We start from the raw sequence: 22,961 nt of genomic DNA, 5'->3' as shown, positions 1-22,961 counted from the left end.
AACGGAGAGAAGGCAGAGCTGTCCTACTCACAAATGAAAGGTGGTCCAACCAAATACACACAAAAGGCATGAGATTCTGTAATCTAGTCTCACATTTAAAATCAATAAATGTTTACTGCATTTATATACCACCTTTCTGCAAAGGCATTCAAGTATATTTACAATTTAAGATTAAGATAAACGTTTTTTAAAAAATCAGGTTAACATTGTCCTAGAGAGATGCCTCATACATACTGTGCTTATGGTTTAGTTTCGCCACCTGGTGGTGAAAATAAGGGGAACATATACTTCTGCATTATCAGTATTTGTGCAATAGAAGTGCATTTTGTGTATTCATTTGTTGCACAACATTCTATACTTCTGCCCCTCAATGCTGCTGGAATCCTGCTTTTTGTGTGATTTAAGTGAAATGCTTTGCATCTAATTTCCTGGCTAACGTTTTGTGTTCCTCTCATTTTATTAATTATTTCATTCTGGAGCTTTACATTAATAACCATCACATAAGTTAAGCGAAGGGCTTTAGTTAGTGAAAGACCATCAACAAAATGCACAAGATCCCACATTCAATCTCTGATGGCACAGAAGGTCTAGGAAAGGCGTGGGACCATGAAGGTCTACATTCAAGATGTGCTGCAAGTCAGGTTCAGCATTCCTGGGATATTAGATGGACCATTGTTCTGACTTGATTCAAGACAACTTATGGAAAGACACTAACAAGGTTAAATTCCAAACTTGGAAAAATATTTGTTTTTCATGGAAAATCCAACCGTGTATGTTGATAAAAATGATCCTGGGGAGGAAAAAAAGGTTAATATTCCCTACATACAGAGGTGTACAGAAAATTGAGATAATGCTAGAGACCTTGGGGAACTGTCAGTCAATAGCTATCTTCTTTATCAGCATGTATAAAGGTGAGCTCTCTGGAGGTTATCAAACAGAAGCTGGACGTCTTCTGTCAAAGATGCTGTAAGTTTCCTTCACTGAGTGGGGGGGAGGTCCCTTTGAACCCCCTTTGGAGGCCCTCCAAGGTCCCTTTCAAGTCTATGGACTAAAGGGAAGTTCAAGACAACGAGCCCCAAACCTTAGTACTTGATGAAGTCAATAGCACAGTTACCTGCACAACAAGCCCTGAACCAACATACTATAGGTTTTTTTCAAAAGGGCAAGTAGTACAAACCTTTTTCTCTATGTTCCAAAACTACCTTCTATATATACTTTCTCTTGTGCTACAGCCCTCAGATTTGAGGCTGGTTGCTTAACTGGTTACCCAGTCTCCCCAATTCTTTTATACGACATGGGAACTAAGGATTTAAGGCCTTTGAAAGCCCCTCTTATACTTTTTTTAAAAATCAATGTTTTGTTGCAGAGACCCCCTGCCCCTGTTTGTCAGCTGGCAATGATGTGCTTATGTACCTCAGAATGCATGTAAACCATGTTTTTTCTGATTTAAAAAGCTGTACATAAATGTTCATAAATAATAATAATGCAGGAACTTGATAATTTGTATTGAAGACTGGGTTTATTCATAATCATTGTTTGGGGAGAAAACTTTTTATTTTATTTTTTACTTTCTAATTCTATCAAACACACTCAGACAGTACTATTTTATATGCTATCATATGCAATGCATTCTACATCCTTAAAGTGATAAATAATAATTGGGTTTAGACATCATGTAGAACCATGTTTTTAACTAAGGCTTATTTAACAAACCTGCACTAGTGCCACAGCCAGTCACCAATCCTTGGTGTGTTTCACCATATTGTGGTTTGCTCAGATACTGCCCATTCTCTTTATCACTCATGATCTAGGCTTGCCTCTCTCCATGCAAGAGCTATGCAGGAGTGGAGCCATGGAAACAAACCATGATCACAGGTTCAGACATCCCACAAGACCATGGTTAGGACAAACCACCCAACTTGAAACCTTAAGTTTGGATAATGGTTTGATTCCCCCAAATAAATAATAGTTTGTTCTATGTCAGAATCTGCACCGGTCAAGAGGGATGTGCACAGTACGGCCGAATGCCAGTTCAGTGGGGTGAAGTCACCTTTACGCAGAAAGGAGGGTGCTCTCCGCCCCGCCCCTGCCCCCCACCCTGCAAGCACTATGAACAAAATCGCTGCTGGGGGCGGCTGGGTAAAATCTTGGTTTTTTACCCAGTCTTTTAAATGAGTGTTCTGTTTGTTGCCACTTTGTATCTTATGGTTATATTGTATATGTTTTTAAACCTTTAAATTAGATTTGTCTTTTTATATTCAATTTGAATTCTTATTGTGCAATTTATGGTTTGATTCCATTTTAATTCTTATTGTGCAATTTTTTCATGGTTTTATATTGTTTTTAAATGTTTTGTAAACCGCCTTGAGATTATTTTAATGAAAGGTGGTATAAAAATGTTAATAAATAAATAAATAAAAATACCTCCTTGCCACCCCAGTCAGCTTCCTACCAGAAGTGGACTGGCCAATGCACATGTGCACATCACACACACACAAACCAGCCACTTCCGGTAGGACACTGACTGGGGCAGCAAGGAGGTACAAAGCTGCACAGCACCAGCGATTTTCATCACAGGCCAATGGGGGAAATGAGGCTGGGGCAGGGAGCGGGGGGAGAGCATCCCCACGCCCACCGCTGGTTCGGCTGAACGCCAGACCTTCCAAACCAGTTTAGTGGTCCGTAAAAGGACCACCGAACCAGTTTGTGCAGATTCCTACTGGTCAATCCATCCACAAGTTCCACATGATGTCTGAACCTGGCCTTTGTGTTTGACAGACTGATTATTGCATGTATTTCATTTGTTCAAAGAGCCTTCTGTGAAGCAGGGCACAATAACTGAAACGAAATAATCAATATTCTTATAAGCAATACATTTCTCAATATTCTTATACAGAAACAGAACAAAAAAACCTACATTTCTAAAGAAAAGTACACAAATCAACACATGATTTTCATTAATCATTCTGAAAAATAGGAAAATAACTTTGTGATTCCCAAGGCGCATCTTCAGCGGCATCCTGTTTCCCACAGTGGCCTGCCTGCCAGATGCCTCTGGGAAGCATATAAGTATGAAGGCATGCCTCCTCTCACGTTGTTGCTCCCCTGCAACTGGTATTAAGAAGCATCCTATAGCCATCATGACTAGAAGCCATTGATAGACTGCTAGATTCATGAGATAGAATTATATCAATGGAGAACTGATGGACCACAAATTAGTCTAAGCCTTTTAAGGGCATCCAAAGTCATCCCATGGCAGAGAATTGCACAGATGAATTGTGTGCTTGTGAAAAATATTTTGTTTTGAGGGTCCTAAATTTCCTGACAGTTTTATGGGCTGACCTCTGGTTGTAGTGCTGTGAGGGGCAGAAAAGTTTCTCTCTCTCAACACCATGCATAATTGTATAGACCTCTATGATGTCTCCTCAAACCAAAAGACCCCAAATGTTGTAACTGTACCTCCCAAGGAAGGTGCTCTAGCACCTGCAGTAGCAGCCAGTGAGGGCGCCGGTGGAGGGGCGGCGAGAGGCACCTTTAAGAGTAAATGAATTGGTGCTTACCTCCGCTCTCGCCGCACCTGAACGATGCTCAGAGAAGCAGCGTGCTGCCCAGCACCCCCTGCGGCGGAGGATTGGCTCCATGGAAGCCAGGTGAGTGGTCGTGTCGATCCCCTGCCACAGGGGGTGCTGGGCGGCACACTGCTTCTCTGAGCAGCATTCAGGTGTGGCGAGAGATAAGTACCAATTTATTTACTCTTGCCTCTCGCTGCCCCTCTACCGGTGCCCTCCCTGGCCACTACTGGTCCTCTGATCATTTTTGTTGCCCTCATCTGCACCCTTTCCAGTTCTACAACATTCTTTTTGAGATATGGTATCTAGAACCATACCGAGTACTCCAAAAGTGGCCACACCATAGATGTATATAATATTGAGCTAGATGGACCAATCGTCTGATTCAGTATAAGGCAGCACCATAGATCTGTATCCTGTCGTAAAAGTAGGTTTATATGCTCTCAATATTTTTTCCATGTTGGACCTCAAGGGGTTATTATTTCTTTTCATATTGGCCCTCAAAGGGGGAAACAGGTTTTCCTTTATATTTTGTTTTTTAATCTTCCAAGCCTTTACACCTCTATTACATAGCAGAAGACAATGTTTCAGGCCAAAGCCAAAGAGTCCAAATCAGGATTAGGGATGTACATGAAGCGCTTTGTGAATCGGGGGTGGGGGTGGCGGAAAATGGGCACTTTAAAAAGGAGAAAGGCGGGTCTTAACTGCCCCTCAGTCACCCCACCACATGCACAGACGCCATTTACATGCCGATATCTCTCCGAGCTGCTGAGAACAGTAAACTACCTGTTCCAAGCAGAAAACAGCCATGCAGCATGGCTTTTCAGAGCAGACAACACCACAATGGGGTACGGGAGGACCGGAGGGGCAGGTATGACCTGCCTTCCTCCTTTTAAAAGCACCCACTCATCCCCCACCAAAACAATTCAGCAGGGGCAGCTCGAAATATTTCAGCACCTCATATTAGAGGCACTAAAACGCTTCATGCTCATCCCTAAGACATGATATGGGATACCCTATTCTGCACCAACGGTATCTTCTATTTATAACAGCACTCTCAACTCCTCCAACCATATTTAACACACATTATTTCAAGTGAGAACTCTTGCAATTAACCATGGGGAAAAGAACTGTAATTTTTCACCCCAGGTTCTTCTATTATTTGGACAGAATATGCTTCTTTTAATTCTGGCTCTGTGTTCATCAGATCTCTGTGTAGCAGATACACACTCTTGCCAGCAACAGCTAGCTTGGCATACAAACCTTAGCCATGCCCCTCTAGATATAATGCAATAAACACACTCTACTTCCATCTCCTATGGTCTGGCACACAATCTGCATCCATGAATAACCCAAATTTTAATGTTATTTAAGTAACATTATAAGTGCACTGGTACTTCCATTTAAAAACTCAACATATAAAACCTAGTCAAAACAGCAGTTTGTCAAAGATATGAAGAAGAGGCATTCTGTTTGTTTAAGTTGGTATCTTTGTGATGCTGAAATGTATCACAAGTAGAGAACAAAAGCTATTCTTGGAACTAAAGTTATGAGCTGTGATGATGTTAAAGAAAAAAAGAGGTGTAGCAAGTCAGTGAGCAACCTATTTTGGTATTTTTAACATAACACTGAGAAAGTGAAATTGGTTGCTGACTCAGCATTAGAAATAATCTTTTAAAAGTTATTACTTTAATCTAGCAAGTGCGGTTCTTCTCATTTAAGAGATCCCTAAATTGTGTACTAGGCTACATTAATGGGCTAAGTGGTTGGTAGGGATATTCACAAATTGTGATTCAAAGAGCAATTTGCAGCACATCCTTGGCACCATTAAAAGGGACAAGAGCAGGTCCACACCTGCTCTTCTGCCACTTGGGCAATGCGCACCCGCAGCTGCCCTCACACAATGGCAGCATGAACATGCGCAACACTATGGCAGCAGGGGAGGCACACCGTCTGAACAGGAAGCTGCAGAAGAGTGGTAGAGGAGGTTGGTTGGAATGTTCTGAAAAAATAGTCATTATGTTGCCTCTGCTACTCAATGCCTTGACGGAGGAGGTCCTGTGAGGCATCAACCCACCTTCCCCCAATATAATGGCATTATCCATAGGACATTCTCTGCTGCAGCTTCATTGCAGGTGACAGAGCAGCAGAATCACAGACGCATCACCAGAAAGCATAGTCCTATTTTTAATCCTTGGGTATAGGGGAGGAAGCAATGTCAGAAGACCATATTAAACTGGAGGATGTCTTCTCATTGTTCTGAGAACTGATCAAGAAAAACATATACACATATATATCTTTTCTGATATGTCCAAATGAGTGTGTCTCCCAGTTTTAATATAGAGAAAAGCCCTAGTATCAAACATTTAGGGAAAATCTGTTCTAACTTCCATCCAAGGGCATGGAAAGTTAGGGTAATTACAGGGTTTCACGGCATGCTGAGAAAGACAACGAAAGGTTTGATTACAATGAATAGAAAGCAAATTGATTTATTTAAACATCTAAAGTTATTGCTATCAAGGCCTTAATACAGTCACTGGAGACAGCATTAAGAAAATGCCACATTAAATTATTTATTCATTAAGATTACTTCTAGCAATAAACAAGCCTTGATTTGCTTGTCAATCAAGATCATACCAGGGACTGTGTCACACCCCTTGATTAGAGGCAAGAGGGTACTCTTGCCTATACTTACTGAGGACTGACACTCTTGGTTATCTTCCACATAGTCAGGATTTACCTGATAGAAGAGAATCACAAGCAGGTCAAAACAATTTAGCTCCCCTCCCGCCCTAAAGTTTATAGTACAGTACAAAATAAAAGTTCTATGTAGCAATAGATAAATCTCCAAGTAATATTTGCAATGCTATCACAACGCTACACGTCATTCAATCCTCAAAAGAACAATGCAAGCAAGCAACTTTAGAGCTGGAAACAAAATTAATGAATTAAGGATGCTCAGCTTTTTAAAAAGTTTGGTAATTGCTGAAGTGTAAATGTTACAACCAGTTCAGGTCTACCAAAGCAAAAAATTTGCAACAAGTCTTGGAGCATTTAGTCTTTAGCAACCAGTATCTAGAGAATCTTGCAGTGGAAAATTAATTTCTGTAAAAGTTGGCATTTAAGCCTCTTTCAAAGAAATGTTTGAGAAGAGTCAAAGTTAGACTCTTTAGATTAAGACAACATTCTTCCAGTCTCATGGTTTGCAACTCAGTTTTGCTATCCAGCATCTGTATTGTAGAAAGAAAAGCAGTATAGTCGGGAAAAGGTAAACAAGGGTTATGGTACATACCTCTGCTGCTAAGTAGTGTCCAGTAGCAAGATGTTTGAACCGAAAGAGGCTATTCCAATATCCTGCACCACCCCGACAAGGATCATGTTGTACTACCTGTAAAGTAATATTAAAAGATACTAAGAGGTCTAAGGGTTTGCCATCTTGGAAACCAACCTGTCACTTGACCTTAAGGAGAACTGTCAAGAGACTAGGCCAGAACTATCCAGAACCTAGAAGAGTATTGTAAAACAAGGATGTTCTTTAAAACAGCTGTTACAGACAAAGAGGGAGAACACTGTTACAAAAGGAGTTCATTCTAAAGCAACAGCACATCACCAACATATTTGTGTTACTGTATCTGTCTATGATAGCACTGCACTGATGTGCTGCTGATACAGGAGATTTTTGTAGCAGGGACAAAAAGTAAATTTTAGTCAATATTTTACAGAAACTATACTTTAATCAACTATAGCAAGTGTGACATTTAAAACTGAATTAAGAAAGAAACTGGTTCCTTAATCTGACTTACTGATACAGAACAACAGATTCAAATAAGATTTGTAGAACTGCTTGTGAAAATACCCACAATTGTTGGTATGCCCATTCAAAAGCACTTGTGTATTAGCAAAGGAGCAGCAAATTCAAACTGAACTATTAGGCATACACCAGCAGAAAGTCTCAACATTTCAACCCCTGCTAACTTGGCAAAGAGGCACCTTGTAATGTGGTGATTCTCTTTATTTAGCAGGGGGAGAATAACTGGCCCTATCCACCCCCAGTACAGTACTTCCAGTGACTGTTCCTGGTGTCTATCTTATGTTTCTTTTTAGATTGTGAGCCCTCTGGGGACAGGGATCCATCTTATTTATTTATTATTACTCTGTGTAAACCGCCCTCAGCCCTTTTTGGAAGGGCGGTATAGAAATTGAATAAATAAATAATAATAATAAATAAATAATAAATGAGAACTACAGCTTTTCCAAAGGGTACGCACAGACACAACTAAAACACCACTATTAAAATGGAATTTCTGTACTTAAAAAATAAAGTTGCAACCCACAGCCAAAGAACCAGTCATCTGTTCTGTTATTTCTGTAGCCCTATTAAGACGTTAATTTAAAGACACTCAACATGAGTAGAACATCTCAAACAGGGCTGAAAGGCCCACCCTGGACCTGTCACTCACCTCCAGCCTACTACTCATGATCACAGCAGCAATTGTTTGAAGAGGCAAATGATGCTTCTGTGATGGCAGGCACTTCTGTGACGAGGAGACTGGGGTACCTCTGATCACGGAAGCACCCACCACTATGGAAGTGGTGTTCACCTCTTCAGATGAAACATTGCTATAATCAGCAGGCTGAGGAGGTGAGTGATGTGGCCTGGGTAGGACTTCCTTCCCCATTTAAGACTCTGCACTGGTGTAGAGCGTCTTTAAATTAATTTCTGAATAAGACTTGTATGTACTGTACCCATAAGCACAGAAATGATAATGATAGTTACTAGGTTACACAACCAACTTCTAAAAATTCTACACCACTGTATTTGAACTAGTTAGCTCTGTTCAATCCACACATTATTCTGCATATACAAACACACACCTCAAATTTTGGAATTACAGTTTTAATAATCCTGGAAAAGAGAGACTAAGAGGTCTTTCTAAATGAAATTAAAGACTACACACTAAAATGATGCAATGATTATTACATCATTACTTTGATATTCAACAAGGCAGTCTGGAATGTTTCTCGTGACATTGTTTGCCCTCTTTTCCCAGCAGAGCAGCTTTGGTTAACAATTCAAACCCCAACAGTCTAATTTATGAGAAAGCAAATAAAAAAGGACTTGAGGCAGGAGCTTATTTCAAAGCTTATAACAAGTAAGCATGAAAAGTAATGGCTAGAATATACAACTTCTCACCATGGCAGCTTACAAAACTGGGTAATGTGCAATAAACATAGCTGAATACAAGTTTCATAGCTGTACTCACAGAAAGTAGTTGTCTAGTAATACGCTAGACTTTTCCAAGGCAATGAAGTTTTGTAGAGGATCATAAATAAAGTTCTATAATAATTCAAACCTTTGAATAATTCAAGCTCAACTGATTCTAAGCAAGGATCTCATGTTAACATGAAGAACTAAGGCTTGCAACCTTTGGACATGGCACTATGCAAACTCTCCTCACCCGCCCCCCATGTCTCAGAAAAAGCAAAGAACTCTGTGTGAACACTCTGCTCTGTGACGAAGAGCATTGGGAGAAAAATGACTCAACACATAGGTTCATTTGTTCAGCTGGACACAACCTTATCCATGCTGCAATGAGGTTTGCTCCAATACATTCTCCCTATCAAACAGAAGTGTCAAGACAACATTTTTTGTGCAATTATCAATGGTTGATTAATTTTAAAAAATGATTTGTTAAAATCAGCACTATTAACTTTTGTTCAAGAGCATCAGTGTTTATAGGCATGGAGTGGGGGGGAATTGTATAGGTTGGAAGGAAGAACAGCTTTTGGAGGAAGGAAGAATGCCTTTTCATCTAGGTTTTTAATCATGACAGTGCTCATTACAAATCTGTTCGAACAATTTCTATTGCCATTTTTACCTCAACTTCCCACAGAGCTTTTGAGCTAGTTGCAGATGTAGCTGACTGTCTCCCGGTAGTTCTCAAAAAGACATGCTGCTTCTTTCTGTGCTCATCACAAGTCAGAAACTTTTCTTGCTCTGCATGGAACAACCTTACCACATCACCCTGCAAAGCAGCGAGAGGACAATAGGATGATGGCTTAATAAATACATTTTTTTATTTTTTTTAAAAACCTAATAGTGAGTTGCATTGTCACATTTACCCCTTTTAAGATATCATCTTTGTTGTCACTCCATTTCATAAAAAGAACAATTTTCCAGCTTGTATTGCAGTTCACAGAATTCACCTATAACAAAAAATGAGCATGACTGATTAGAATACAAACATGCAGACATACAGATGAATTGTTACTAAGTGCCTCTGTACAGTTGCTCAAAACCTCAAAAACAAGCAACGAAAACAAACTCATATTGATTCTAAGCTTCAAAGAGCAATAACAGTGTACACTGAAGGTTCAGAATGCTATCAGCATTTGCCTTAGCCATGATTAGCACTAATCCAAGTTTCCCAGCCATGGCCAGAATCAGTGGAGAGAATGTGAAACTGAAAGGGAACATAGGAATACAGGATGCTGCTTATACAGAGTCAGACCATTAGTCCATCTAGCTCAGTACTTTTTACCCTGACTAGCAGTGGCTTTCCAGATAATGAATCCCCCCCCCCCCGCCCCGAGAAAGATCTTTCCCACGCTACCTGGAGATGCCAAGAATTGAATCGGGGATCCTCTACATGCAAAGTAAGTTCTCTATCCCCGAGCTACGGGAGAGGTTGGGGTAGAAATGTGTATAAACCCACAGCCCATTCCCATCACTAATCACACTTTAGAGTGTGTGTCTGCACCAACCCATTGCAAAGAGACAGTACAGTTCAGCAGACAGGTATAAACTGTCTAGACCAGCGTTTCTTAACCTTGGGCCCCCAGATGTTGTTGGACTACAACTCCCATCATCCCCAGACATGGCCTTTGTGGCTGAGGATGATGGGATTTGTAGTCCAACAACATCTGGGGGCCAAAGGTTAAGAAACCCTGGTTTAGATGTGGCTCCTGGAAGACCTGGATCAACCACCTGAGTGAAATCTAACAAGCCACATTCCAAGGCTCTCCTTTCCATCAATACAACAGGATTAGAGCTTCTAATCTCTTCTGTAAAGCTTGCCAATCAACAGTTGAAAAATTCTGCACGACAAGATTACTATTTTTTTTGCTTTAAATCTTCATTGATTTTAACAATATCTTGAACATCTCATTACATCCAATCAAACACGACAAGATTACTATTAGTGGCAGCAATGAGTACTCTCTAACAGGAGCAAGTGCTTCAAAACATTCTATTCACAGGCCTTAGCTCTTGCCTTCTAGCTCATATGGTTTATGGGCCAAGTAGTTTATGAGCCAGGTAGTTTTTATTGGCTTGGGTTTTCTAACTTACCTCATTGCAACCAGGATTGTCCACTAGTTGATGGCTACTGGCATGAAGGGGTTGACCAGCATTAACTGGATTTAGGACTACCTTGTCCCCTATAACCACCTGAAAAACAAAGTTCCAGATGCAACATTTGATCTTCAGTAGGAGAACTTGATTTGAGATCCATCTTTGGTAACACTACATTTATCAATGAATACTTCACTATGCACCCATATACCACTCCTTCATTCAGGTGTGCATGTGAAGTTTGTAATACTTTGATGGTCATTAGGCTTTTACAGTGCATCATAAATTTAGGATTTAGTAAGTTTTAGCACATGGCAGGATGAAACACTTCTTGTTAGCCCACAGCTGATAAAAGAAAGTAGTATCATCATCACACAACTATGAGGAAAAGGTGTTAGGATGTTTTCAGTGTTTAAAACTGGCTTTTTCAAGTACAGGGGGAAAAGGTTAAGAGATTTAATTCATTTTTTAGTTCTGGAGCCAAGCAGCTGCAGCCCTAATATGCATGGATTAAAACAACAATGGGAGGCTTTGAACCAATTTTGTAAATGCGAGGCAACAGAGATGTCTTTTCTGTAGTCCTGCTGATGTACTGCAGCAGATGCAATAGGTCATTCTGAGTTGTCAGGTTTATGTATATTTGGAGTAACATAAAACCTCCCAGGAACTTGATTTGGATTGATCAAATCAGCTATTTCATTGCCAAGTCATATTTTGTTTGTAAATCCTTGTACAGATTTAGACATTTTATTTATTTAATACATTTGTATACCACCTATCACAAAAGTCTCAAGGCAGTTAACAACATGCTGTCTCTGAGATTTACTGTGAAGTATTTTGATAGAGTTTATCATCATTTAGTGGTCTAAGAGTCATTCAGGTATGTAATCTGTAATATAGGAGCACCACCTTTGTCAATACGTTTAGCAATATTCTTCTCTGAATGTTTCTTAGATGTATTCTTTCTTCTTTAGAAAGGTTGCCATAACCGGATGTTGGTATTGTACCATTTATGGTTCCTGTTACAGATAGAAAATATAGGCCAACATGTTGTGCAATACAATGTGGTCAGTTCTGATCTCCCTGCACCACTGCAGGTATCTAAAGCAATGCCCAATGGGTTGTGGAACAGGGTTCATCGGCTACTCTTTAAATTGCACATCCACTGGAAATAATGGCCATAGTGCCAGGGAAGTGTGATTACATAATTTTAAGTGGTACCAGACAAGCCATATTAAACAACATTGTGGGTACTGCTTTAGACACTGCAGTGGTATGGGCGGTTCAGAAATGACCACATTGTGCAAACATGTCAGCCATAGTTTTCAAGTTATCATTTCTATTAATGTTGGGTGTCCAAGATTATGGAGCGCTGAACTGAAACTGAGGATACTTGCTGTAAGGTTAAGTGCGTGGTCTTATCATAGCAACATTCCACACATTTTTAAAACTTGTGCTATATTGTGTTATCTTGAATCTATAGGATCAGATAAAAGGGGTGGGACTAACCTTTACTGAAGAGCCAGCTTCTTTTAAAAAAAGTAACTGCTTCCAGGCAACTGCAGCAGCAGCATTTCAAAACACTGCCTTCACTTTACCTGGTACTGCCCTATAAATGCAACAGGAAAGGAAGCAACATCAAGACATTTTGCCCCTTTCCTGAGCATTACTGGGAGCGGGGGGTGGGGTGGATGGCCACACCCTATAGTTAGAGGTAATGGCTTTTAAAATTATTATTATAATTATTATAGTAATGCACCAGGGAAAAGGCCACAATATCATGATGTTGCATCCCTTCCTGGTGCATTAGAGGACGTAATCAGGAAAGGAACGGTGACATTTTGAAATTCTCTCACTGAGGCTAACAGGAAGCAGTCAATTTCTTCCAAGTCGCTGGTTCTTCAGTAGAGGCCCCCACTCTCTGGTCTTATTCAATTCCATAGAGATATGCTTAGTGTGCTATTGAACAGGTTGCCAGTATTGAATAACTGTTTTCTTTGGAATTGTTTCTAGATAAAAATGCTCTGGATTTTTTGCATCACCTTGAACCAGTTAGCAGTTCAATGCATAACCCTAGTAATTAAGTGTCTCAAGCCCTACATATCTAAAGGGCCACTTCCTCCCATATGTCCTGGTCAGCCCATGTGTTTGCCTGGAGGTGGTATCCATGTGCAAATCACCATGATCACATGACAATTACTAAAACATCAGATACCCCACAAAAGCTACTATACAACTTCATTTAATACAGGGGTAGTCATGGTAGTCTAGTGCAGCACAATGAAGAGAAACGTGGAACCTTACAGAGTAACACATTTATTTTGATATAAGCTTTCTGGGCATTGGCCCACAAAAGCTGAAGTAATAATTAATGTTGACCTTTAACATGCCACACGCCTCTTTCTCATTTTTATTTAAGTTTAAATTTCCATTAGGGTTCCCAATCACTTCAAAACAAGTGAAACAACGTGTCTGTACACTGCTATGAACCAAATGTCCTTGGTATGTTAAATTTGTCCTTAGGCTACTGTACTTCACATTTTCATAATCATTCGCAAGATTGTCAAGATTTAAATGGCTACTCTTCCAGTCTTAGAAATGTTTATTTCCAACCCTTTGTTTTACTTTCCACTCTCTTCAGTCCAGGGAGAAAGACACTAAATAATTTCATGCACATATAATTAATCACAGGAAAGTAAGCTACTGATGATTCCAACATATTGCATCACACATCATTTTTCTAACAGTCTTGTAAACTTACACTATCTCCTATGGAACGCAGTTTGTAGAATGGCTGTATATAAAACCAGGATCCTTCATTTCCAGCCTCATCTAGTGTTACCCTCATAGCATTCTTCTCTAGAAGAGCTGGAAGTCTCTTATTTACTGTCAAGTATTTGTTGCTTTTTAAGTGCAAAAGCTAAAAGCAGTGGGGGGAAGGAGGGGGGAGAAAAACCACAAGGTAAGACTTACTGACATTTCTGCCTACTACAGCAATAGTCACAATGTACTGACATTTATTTAAAACAACAACATATCGCTTTTCAGCAAAAAAAAATTCTCTAAGCAGGTTACATAGCAAAAACAATGGGTATAGCAAAATATATCCCTTTGGACCGTATCAAAGAAGTGTTCAGAGATTTTTGACCACACTCAAACTCACATTCTCACCAATGGACCACATGTACAAACAAACAATTAGGAATGTACTTTCATTTCTTGACATTTTTAAATGCTTGTACTGTTCATACTGAACAAGAGAAGTGGACCACTTAACTCATGATGCCCATTTAAAATGTGTCACGCAATAGCTCTAGCATGTAGGGTCAGCTATAAATTGAAACCTCACTCACAAACATCTCCATAGCTGCAAGAACATTACTCACTACAGGATCAAAATGTAGGAAATATCAATTCTTTGTATAATTTAGGTCACTATGTAAAAAGCATTAAGGCATGTTAGATAGCAGTAAACAGAGCTGCAAACCCAGTACATTTACCACAGAGATTAACTGCTCCTTGCAATCGCCCTAGGACAGAGTGTAACAGTTACCTTCAGGAATTGGCAGGGATTTTAACTGAGGTCTCTCACATTCAAGGTCAACATTCTTGTCAATGCTCCACATGGACCCCTCAAAAATATGCTTACAGAGCACTCAGTTGATAAATGAAAGTTTAACTGTGCCCAAAGTATTGCTCCAATACTTGGACCATTACACCACTCCAAGAATGACATTCTATGCCAAATGCAGCCACCATAGAGCCTACAGCATAGTAGACCAAACTACTGTGAGATACAGATCTTGATGAGAAGTGGACATTAGGAGACAAGCATGAAAGGGACTCGCCTTCATGGGATTCCAATGGCATTTTAGCCATTAAAGAACCATCTATGATGGCACAATCCAGTACATCGAATACTTGGCACAATATACAATAGCAGGGAAATAGCATCAGAGCTTACCAGGACTAACTTGCCCAGAGATAAAGGGTTTCCACTATTTCAGTGCAAGCTAGATTTTGCAACACCTCAGTTACAGAACGCTACAGAATGAGGGTGCAGGAGGATCACACAGACAGCATACCTGAATAACATTGCCATATTGGATAACCGTACCAAGCAGCTTCTTATTTTCTGTCTCATTCTGCTTCTTCTCCAAATCTGCAGCATGCTAGAATTAAAAAGACAACATGCTGATTTAAAAAAAGGATGGGCAAAGGTACAACCAACTGATTGCCTCAGTGAAAAAACAAGTGTGTTCCAGTACGAAGAATGGTGGAGGAGAGGAGAGAGGCAGTGGTAAGGCGGAGTGGTGGTGGTGGAGATCACTAAATTCCAGGCTAAACTGTACATATTTAGGAAAAGACTCACATTGAAAGTCTCTTATACATAGTTATGTATAGTCAAGCTCAGGATATTCCAATGTAACATTATAAAAAGTTTCCCAATTCAAACTTAATATTTTTATTTTGAGGTAAAGCTACAATAAGAACACTGTGGTTTAAGATGACTTATCTTCTGGTCTGCAGTACAGATGGACAGTAGGCCAAGATTAGCACTGAATGACATTTGACAACCAAAAGGTTGTGACTCAAGAACAAGCAGATGTTCTCCATTCTAAGAGTTTAATTTCCAAACATCCACTATGTGGAAATATCACTGAAACATCACAATCTTAATCAATTAACATAATCAGTTAGCAAGCCCTGTTAACTGGGCAAAGGAGGTTACAGAGGTATACCTAGGCCTTTGAAGCCCCCCGACTGCCCCTGCAAGTTAAGCATCATTTTTTAATGCTTAAGTTCTTGAAGACACAAAACCACACACCCCAGGACAGACTAAAGATGATTTGGGGACCCATAGGGGGTGTCGAGACCCTGGATGTCAACCCCAAAGAGGTAAATTTAGGACTATTTTAATATATGAAGGAAGGAAGAGAAAAGGGGAAATCAGACAGAGCAGAACAAAAATAGGTCTTGTTGTTTTTAAGGTCTTTGTAAGGTGGTTTTTCATTTTAAAAGTAATTTTAAACAGGGTGGAGAGAGAGAGAGACAGATGCAGTAAAACAATTAAAGAGGGTCCTGGATCTGAAAGAGACTACTGTTTAAAACTATTCAGCTTTATTCATACATGAAAGAATTTTCACACACACACTCACACAGTGCAGTTGCCCAAGAATGGAGCCATTTCTAATCTAGTAACTACACAAATACCTGAAAGCAGATATAAGGAATAAAAGTGCTATGTATAGATAGTTTGTGGACTAGTTCCAATGCTTTGTAACCATTTTAGGAATAATTCCCTAAACAGCATACAGACATAGGCCTAAACAAGAGACCAAATGATGTACAGCAATGGCCTACAGTGTGTTAAAGAATAAGGAGTCCTGTACTTTTGAAGAAGTGATCTTTCTTGTTGTGGAATGTATTTCAAGACAGATTTTTCCTTTTTGAGGTGCTGTTGAACAAGCCAGCCAGCTTCCATTAAAACATGTTGAACACGTACATTGTAGAATAGTACAAACTATAAAGACCAGGATGTTTCAAAAAACCGCACAAGCAGTGAAAAGATTGGAGGGAAAGGAGATAAAATCAAGCAACCCTATCCAGCCATCTACCCGCCCCACCTTCATTCTTTCAATAATTTGCCCTTCATAGTAAAAGAAAACATTACCCTTGCAAGTGTTTCTTATGATTATTTTTTTTTAAAAATAGTCACAAAATTTGGAAATAGTTCTACTTTTGCCAACCAAGGTATTTTCTCAAGATAATCTTAAAATATTGCCACTGTCTGAGGTTAACAAAGCTACTACATTCAGTTGTAGAAATTGAACATATTATATAGACGATCAATGTGAGCCAAGATAGTAAACCATATATGGATATTTTGTAGACCTGGATATTAGTGTGCTTTCTGCCTCACCTGAATAGGACAACTGCAATAGATAGTAATGTCTTGCATTCTTCTACACTTATTTGCCTGTAACAAATTTTCATCAAGTCCTTGAACTCTACCCACTTATCAGGTATAGGCACTGAAAATTAGTAAATAAAAATGATATGTGGTGACTAATAATATAGTACTCATACATTCCACTAGAGTTACATTAAATGGAACATTATATGTAATGACCGCTAGGTGTCAGCTTCCCAAAAGAGCACTGATTTTTAAATACTGGTCAAAAAGTCAAGCGTCCCAGATTCCTAAATCCCTTAAATGGCATTAGCTTAAAATAACCTGACCCTTAGCATTGGCTGATCTACAGTAGAAGATCCTAAATTCCACCAGCAGACACACAAACCCAAAATGTGCATGATAAAAATACTACGTTTTAGTATTTCCTTCAACCTTATTCCAAACCACAGATTTTTAAAAAGTAATAAGGAGGGGGACTGCTTTAAAGCAACACAAATGTTTTGCCAGGAAATTTCAATGAAGAATTCTAACTCACTCAGAAGTTTGGGTACTCCACATTCCTTAACTCTGGCAGGAATTGGTCCAATAAAAACATACCATGGTACTTCTTGCACATCTTCTAATTCTCAGGGATCATTACAACTGTTGTTTATGTAATCTAGTGTCATACATATGCACTGCACAGCAAGGGCAGTTTTTCTGGGCACTTTCCTCTCAGCAACATGTTCCAAAGAGCCTTTTTTTTTTTTTTAATCATCCTTCTGCATGTTTCAGACAAAATTATTCTCTCTCTTGGAAATGTTTAAGTAGTCCGACTACTATCTCAACACAATAGCTCGGAAGTCAGCTCCTATTATTCCTATTTATGAGTATGAAATTGAAGCTGAGTGACCACACCAAAACTCAGACAAGAATCCACAACACAAAACCCAAGTCTATCGAATCAAATGATGTACCTTTTCTAAATTACAACACAAATAAAAACTCTCTTCTCATGCAATCCTCCCTGTGTTTACTGAAGATGAGCAGGGGAGGAGGACTGTGCCTGCTGGCCACAACCCCAGGCGTCCACACATTCAGCTTTCATGAGAAAGGAAACATACCCCCAGACCTCACACTAGTGGGAACCCTGATTGGTCATCTAGGGTCCCTGCGCCCCGTACAGCCCTTCACGAAAACCAAAACTCATGATTAGCAGTTGACATGTCGCTAAGCATGTTTGCGTCAAGGGCATGGCGAATGCCATGGTTCACCCACCCCATTTTCTGTAAGATGCAGGAAGGATTGCATGAGAAGAGGGCTATCATCGCACGCTCATTTAGCCTGTATGCATGCATCACAACACCCTACAATGAAACAAATCTTTACACCAGAATTTGGCATCATTATGACTTGCAATTTGAAATCAGTATTCCTACTCACATGTAGTTTGTTGAGCAGCACGGCATCAGTTGTGCTGTTTGCTCCCGGCTTTGCAGCTTTCCAGAACTGCTTCTGTGCAGAATAGCGGTTCATGGGGCATAACTTAAAGAGGCAATCTACAGAGAGACAACAAATGGGCTGTTTTAGCCAGTCAGCGTTACCCAAGTTATTACTTTAAACTGCGTATACTGTTTAAACTTTTTGGAAGGCGCTCGAGAGGAACTCCTTGGAAAGCAAAGCCAAGGGAAGAGTTTTATATAAAAACAGCACAATTTCAAAGTAAAATGAAGACCAGTTCTGCCCATCTGCTACAGGAAAAACATTCTATTTGCTTTCCTTCACTTCAATGACATCTACCATTCAAAACAGCCATTTTTTGACTCACTGATTATTATGCTAAATAAGACCAAAGTGGTGGTACACAGGAAATAGGAAGCTGCCTTATATCGAGCCAGACCATTAGTCCATCTAGCACAGTACTGCCTACACAGACTGGCAACAGCTCTCCAAGGTTACAAGCAGGAGTCTCTCCCAGCCCTACCTGGAGATGCCAGAAATTGAACCTGATGTTGTTCCTAGAGCAGCCCCATCCCCTAAGGGGGATATCTTACAGTGTCCACATGTAGTTTCCTATTCAACTGCAAACCATGCCAGACCCTGCTTAGCAAAGGTAACAGTTCATCCTTACTACCACAAGACCTCCCAGTGTTTAACTGTAAATCTGAACAAAACAAATTGATTCCAATACAACCAAGTAGGTTGCTGACTAGGGATAATACTTTCTAGAACTGATACATGGAAAAGCCATATAGAGATCCTACTCAGTTAAAAAGGACAAAATCAGTATCATAAAATTTTGTTGGTTTCATAGAGCAAGTATTTAAAATTCTAGAATCAAAGTTATATACATCAATCCATCAAGGGATGCGTCAATCAATCCAAGTGTGACAATGTACAGGAGTTTGATGGAGTGTTAAAACATGGAACTGTTTCAGAATTCTCTATTAGCCTTCAGGAGAGCCCTTAAAACATATTTGTTTGGCCTGGCTTTCCAGGGTTTTAAAATCGGTTTTAATATTCTAACCTGATTTGGGGGCTTTTAATCACTATAATTGTTTAACTGTGGTTTTAAAATGTTTTTAAATTGTTAATTGTTATATTGTTTTAATTTGTTTTAGCTCTTACTGTTTTAGTGGTTTGTTTTAATTGTAAACCGCCCTGAGCCATTTTGGAAGGGCAGTATATAAATCAAATAAATAAATAAGATCACAGGATCCATTTTAGAAGGCCTTCAGAGAGCACATGCATACACATCCTTTTTGAGGAGCAAAAAACTATGACAAGTGGAAATTAGAGCTTATGTACAGTTAAATTTGTGAATTAAGTTATATAATACACAAGAAGATAGATTCCAAAGACTCATTTCAAACCAGCAGTTGAAATCTAAAAGTTTGATTTTGTAAAGTTGCTCATATGCTTTTTCAATAGACTATTTTCAGGGTATGCAACTGCTGTCCACTAAACTGAAGCTCAAATACTACTTCAGAAAAAAACATTTGTGCAAAGAGACTTATCTTTATTGGCAGGAGTTCACACAGCACCCAGTGATATGCAATGTCCAAATTCCATCATCTGGCAACCTTTCCAACAGTCCTAACCAAGTTTATTCTAAGGAGCGCTCTAATCATTTTGCATGTTCAGCTAATGCCCTCTGCAATTTTAGACAAAAAAAAAATATCTATACACGTGGCCTTTAACTTATGGCTTTGTATTCATTTGCAAGGGGCCAATCGAAGACATTTCCCAATACAGGTGCTACTCTTATCTCAGAAAGTGCTGGGTCTTCTTTTAAGCTACTGAAAGACTGAGAACATTAGTCAACCCAGCACAAATGAGAAGTTTTCTTCGCCAATGAAAACACGGACATTATTCAAACTGTAGCAACTTTTGCTTTGGCAACCATGAAACAACAAGAAGTTTATTCTTACTTTTGCATGTGGTGGATTGCAATAAAGATACAAGTTTTTAAAAAGAACTTTCATCCTCATGAGTGAATAGCTGTGAGCATTTTAAAGTTTCTGTTCATGTTTCTGTGCAATGATCTTTTATTTATTGTTTAAAGTGGTCACTTTGGTCTGACATTTTCTTATGGCAGCTTATGCTTAAGAAACCAAATAAATTGCTAACTGTTCAAGCACTGAGACATAGGCAGATGAAGCACCAGTTGACCTGAAACAAATGAAATTGCTTAGCAGTAAGTTGATTTATTTAATATGTACTGAATAATTCCTATTTTGTCAAATGATAGAACCAGATGGATTACAGGTGATCCAGGGGCGTAACTAGGTTGGAGTGGGCCCTGAGACAAGATTCTTAAATGGGCCCCCCCGCTGAGAAATTTTTTAATAATAATAATAATAATAATAATAATAATAATAATAATAATAATAATAATAATAATAATTTGATTTCTATACCGCCCTTCCAAAAATGGCTCAGGATGGTTTACAAAGAGAAAAAGGTGCCTCTTTGCCCAGTTAGCAGGGGACTTTTATTCTCACATTTCTGTCCTCATTCAAAACATACAAAAAACAGATGTACAAAATTGAGCAAATGAGAAGACACTAGAAACACTAATTATTAAAATGGGCCCCTTGCTGCAGATTAGCAAAGGAGACTTTCAACCATGCAGGGTGAGCCTGTGTTTGTTTTCTCAGAATTCTGAACCAATTCAGTAAAGTTTGATTCCGGGAGGTTTTTCACAAGAGGCTTTTAAAGCCCTTTAACACACATCTCCCCTGGAATAGAGGTGCTGCATTCACATGTTGGCCAGATTTACCCTAAGGGGAAAAAATATAAAAGCACAACACATGCATCACAGTTCTCACTCATGTCTCAGTTCTCACTCAGACCTGGGTTGCAAAACAACTTGAACATAAGTGTATTTATGAATTAATTAATTAATACATAAATAAATTTGTTCCAGAAGTTTTTGTAATTTCCTGCCATGAAACAAGCCACTTATAGGACTTTTTAGAGGGTTTTTTTTAAGCCAGCAAATTTTCCAATCAGTTTTAAATTAAATATTCAGAGACTTCTCAGTCTCCCCCCCCCCCATCAAAGCCCTATGGCAAGCAGATGCCTATATAGGGGGTAGGGGGAGTGTAACCACAAAAAGGAATTCACATTCTACCTGGCAAAGGCTGAGCTGTCTGGCCTGGGAGGAGGGTCTGCTGCAGAGAGCTGTAGTGGCCACTCTGACTGCCAGCCTTCTTCCTGGGGCTTGCCAGCCTACTCGAATTCAGGCTTTACTGAGGCCTACATGGAGGCCTCCCTGGAAGCCCTGCCCACCCGCCGATCAGCTGAGAGGTGGGGAGAAAAGCAGCTTGCCTGCTGCTTTGATTTCCGACCAGGACGACAAGCAGGAGAGAGGGCAAACAGCGCAAGTGGCTGAAGGGTCTTGGGGCTGGGCAGGGGGCAATGGGGAGTCATGTGAGGTGTCTCTGGGGGGCCCCTCAAGGCAGTGGGGCCCCCAGACGACTGCCTCCCCCTGCCTAATGGTAGTTACGCCCCTGAGGTGATCTCTGTTTTGCCTGCAGTTTTACACAATCTGCAAGCCTCACTTTCAGAATCAAATCCCTTAAAGTCACATGGGTAACGTCACAATGCACATAGCATACAAGTACAGAAATGCCATATGAACAGAATCTGGAGTTGGTTGTACAGTTCAACCACCAGAGAGAGTGTCAGCTTTCTAGCCTACACTACTGCAATGAGTATAAAGTATATTGGCCACGTCAGGTGAAATCCCCATAGTCTGAAGCCAAGTAGGATAGGATTTCCAGGGAGGCAGGGCTTCACTCCTATGGACAGTTCATTTGGTGGCTACCCCAACTAAGGCGCCAAGAATTGCAGGAACCTGGAAAGACGTGACAGACCACTTTCCATGTTCTTTTTCACTATGTGGAAGTTAGCATGGCCCACATTCTCTAATCATTGGCAAGCAATTTCACTGGCATTAATGGCCACGTGAGCTTCTTCCCAGAGAGGCCAGGAGAGAGAGAGAGAAATGTGGGGAGAACCAGTCTAGAGCAACAGTGCAAGTTTTTAATTACAGCACTGGGATGCAAGAACACAATAGGAACATAAGAAGCTGCCTTCTACTGAGTCAGACTCTTGGTCCATCTAACTCAGTATTGTCTACACAGACTGCCAGCGGCTTCTCCAAGCTTAAAGGCAGGAGTCTCTCTTGGCCCTATATGGAAGTGCCAGGTAGGGAACTTCAGACCTCATGCAAATACTCTTCCCAGAGTGGCCACATCCCCTGAAGAGAATATCTTACTATATTATATAGTAATATATACTATATTACATTATAATATAATATATTAGTGCTCACACATAAGAACAGCCCTGCTGGATCAGGCCCAAGGCCCATCTAGTCCAGCATCCTGTTTCACACAGTGACCCACCAGATGCCACTGGAAGCCAACAGGCAGGAGTTGAGGACATGCTGTCTCTATTGTTACTCCCATGCAACTGGTACTCAGAGGCATCCTGCCTTTGAGGCTGGAGGTGGCCTATAGCCTTCTAACTAGTAGCCATTGATAGACCTTTCCTCTGTAGAGTTATCCAGACCCCTCTTAAAGCCTACCAAGTTGTGGGCTGTCACCACATCTTGAGGCAGAGAATTCCACAA

The 22,961-nt window shown here is 40.0% G+C and overlaps 1 protein-coding gene across 13 annotated transcripts in view; it reads right to left on the bottom strand.

The window, feature by feature from the left end:
- Nucleotides 1-22,961, bottom strand: part of ITPR1 (inositol 1,4,5-trisphosphate receptor type 1) — a 323,955-nt gene that overhangs the window by 182,444 nt on the left and 118,550 nt on the right. For 8 of the 13 annotated variants that reach the window (XM_053296706.1, XM_053296710.1, XM_053296713.1 and 5 more), the window contains 8 exons: nt 18,263-18,378; nt 15,009-15,095; nt 13,685-13,843; nt 10,921-11,019; nt 9,693-9,776; nt 9,449-9,595; nt 6,862-6,957; nt 6,265-6,309 (listed from right to left, as the gene is read on the bottom strand). In XM_053296706.1, coding sequence (XP_053152681.1) covers nt 6,265-6,309; nt 6,862-6,957; nt 9,449-9,595; nt 9,693-9,776; nt 10,921-11,019; nt 13,685-13,843; nt 15,009-15,095; nt 18,263-18,378 — 833 coding nt within the window. Of the gene's footprint in view, nt 1-6,264; nt 6,310-6,861; nt 6,958-9,448; nt 9,596-9,692; nt 9,777-10,920; nt 11,020-13,684; nt 13,844-15,008; nt 15,096-16,846; nt 16,901-18,262; nt 18,379-21,455; nt 21,591-22,961 lie in introns of those variants that run through there. The other 5 variants (XM_053296709.1, XM_053296712.1, XM_053296715.1 and 2 more) reach the window with 3 other exon arrangements.

The sequence above is a fragment of the Hemicordylus capensis genome, chromosome 2, assembly GCF_027244095.1.
Source record: "Hemicordylus capensis ecotype Gifberg chromosome 2, rHemCap1.1.pri, whole genome shotgun sequence".
Taxonomy (NCBI): domain Eukaryota; kingdom Metazoa; phylum Chordata; class Lepidosauria; order Squamata; family Cordylidae; genus Hemicordylus; species Hemicordylus capensis.
Note: the sequence above shows the minus strand (reverse complement) of the source record. Positions and strands in the feature narration are given on the sequence as shown.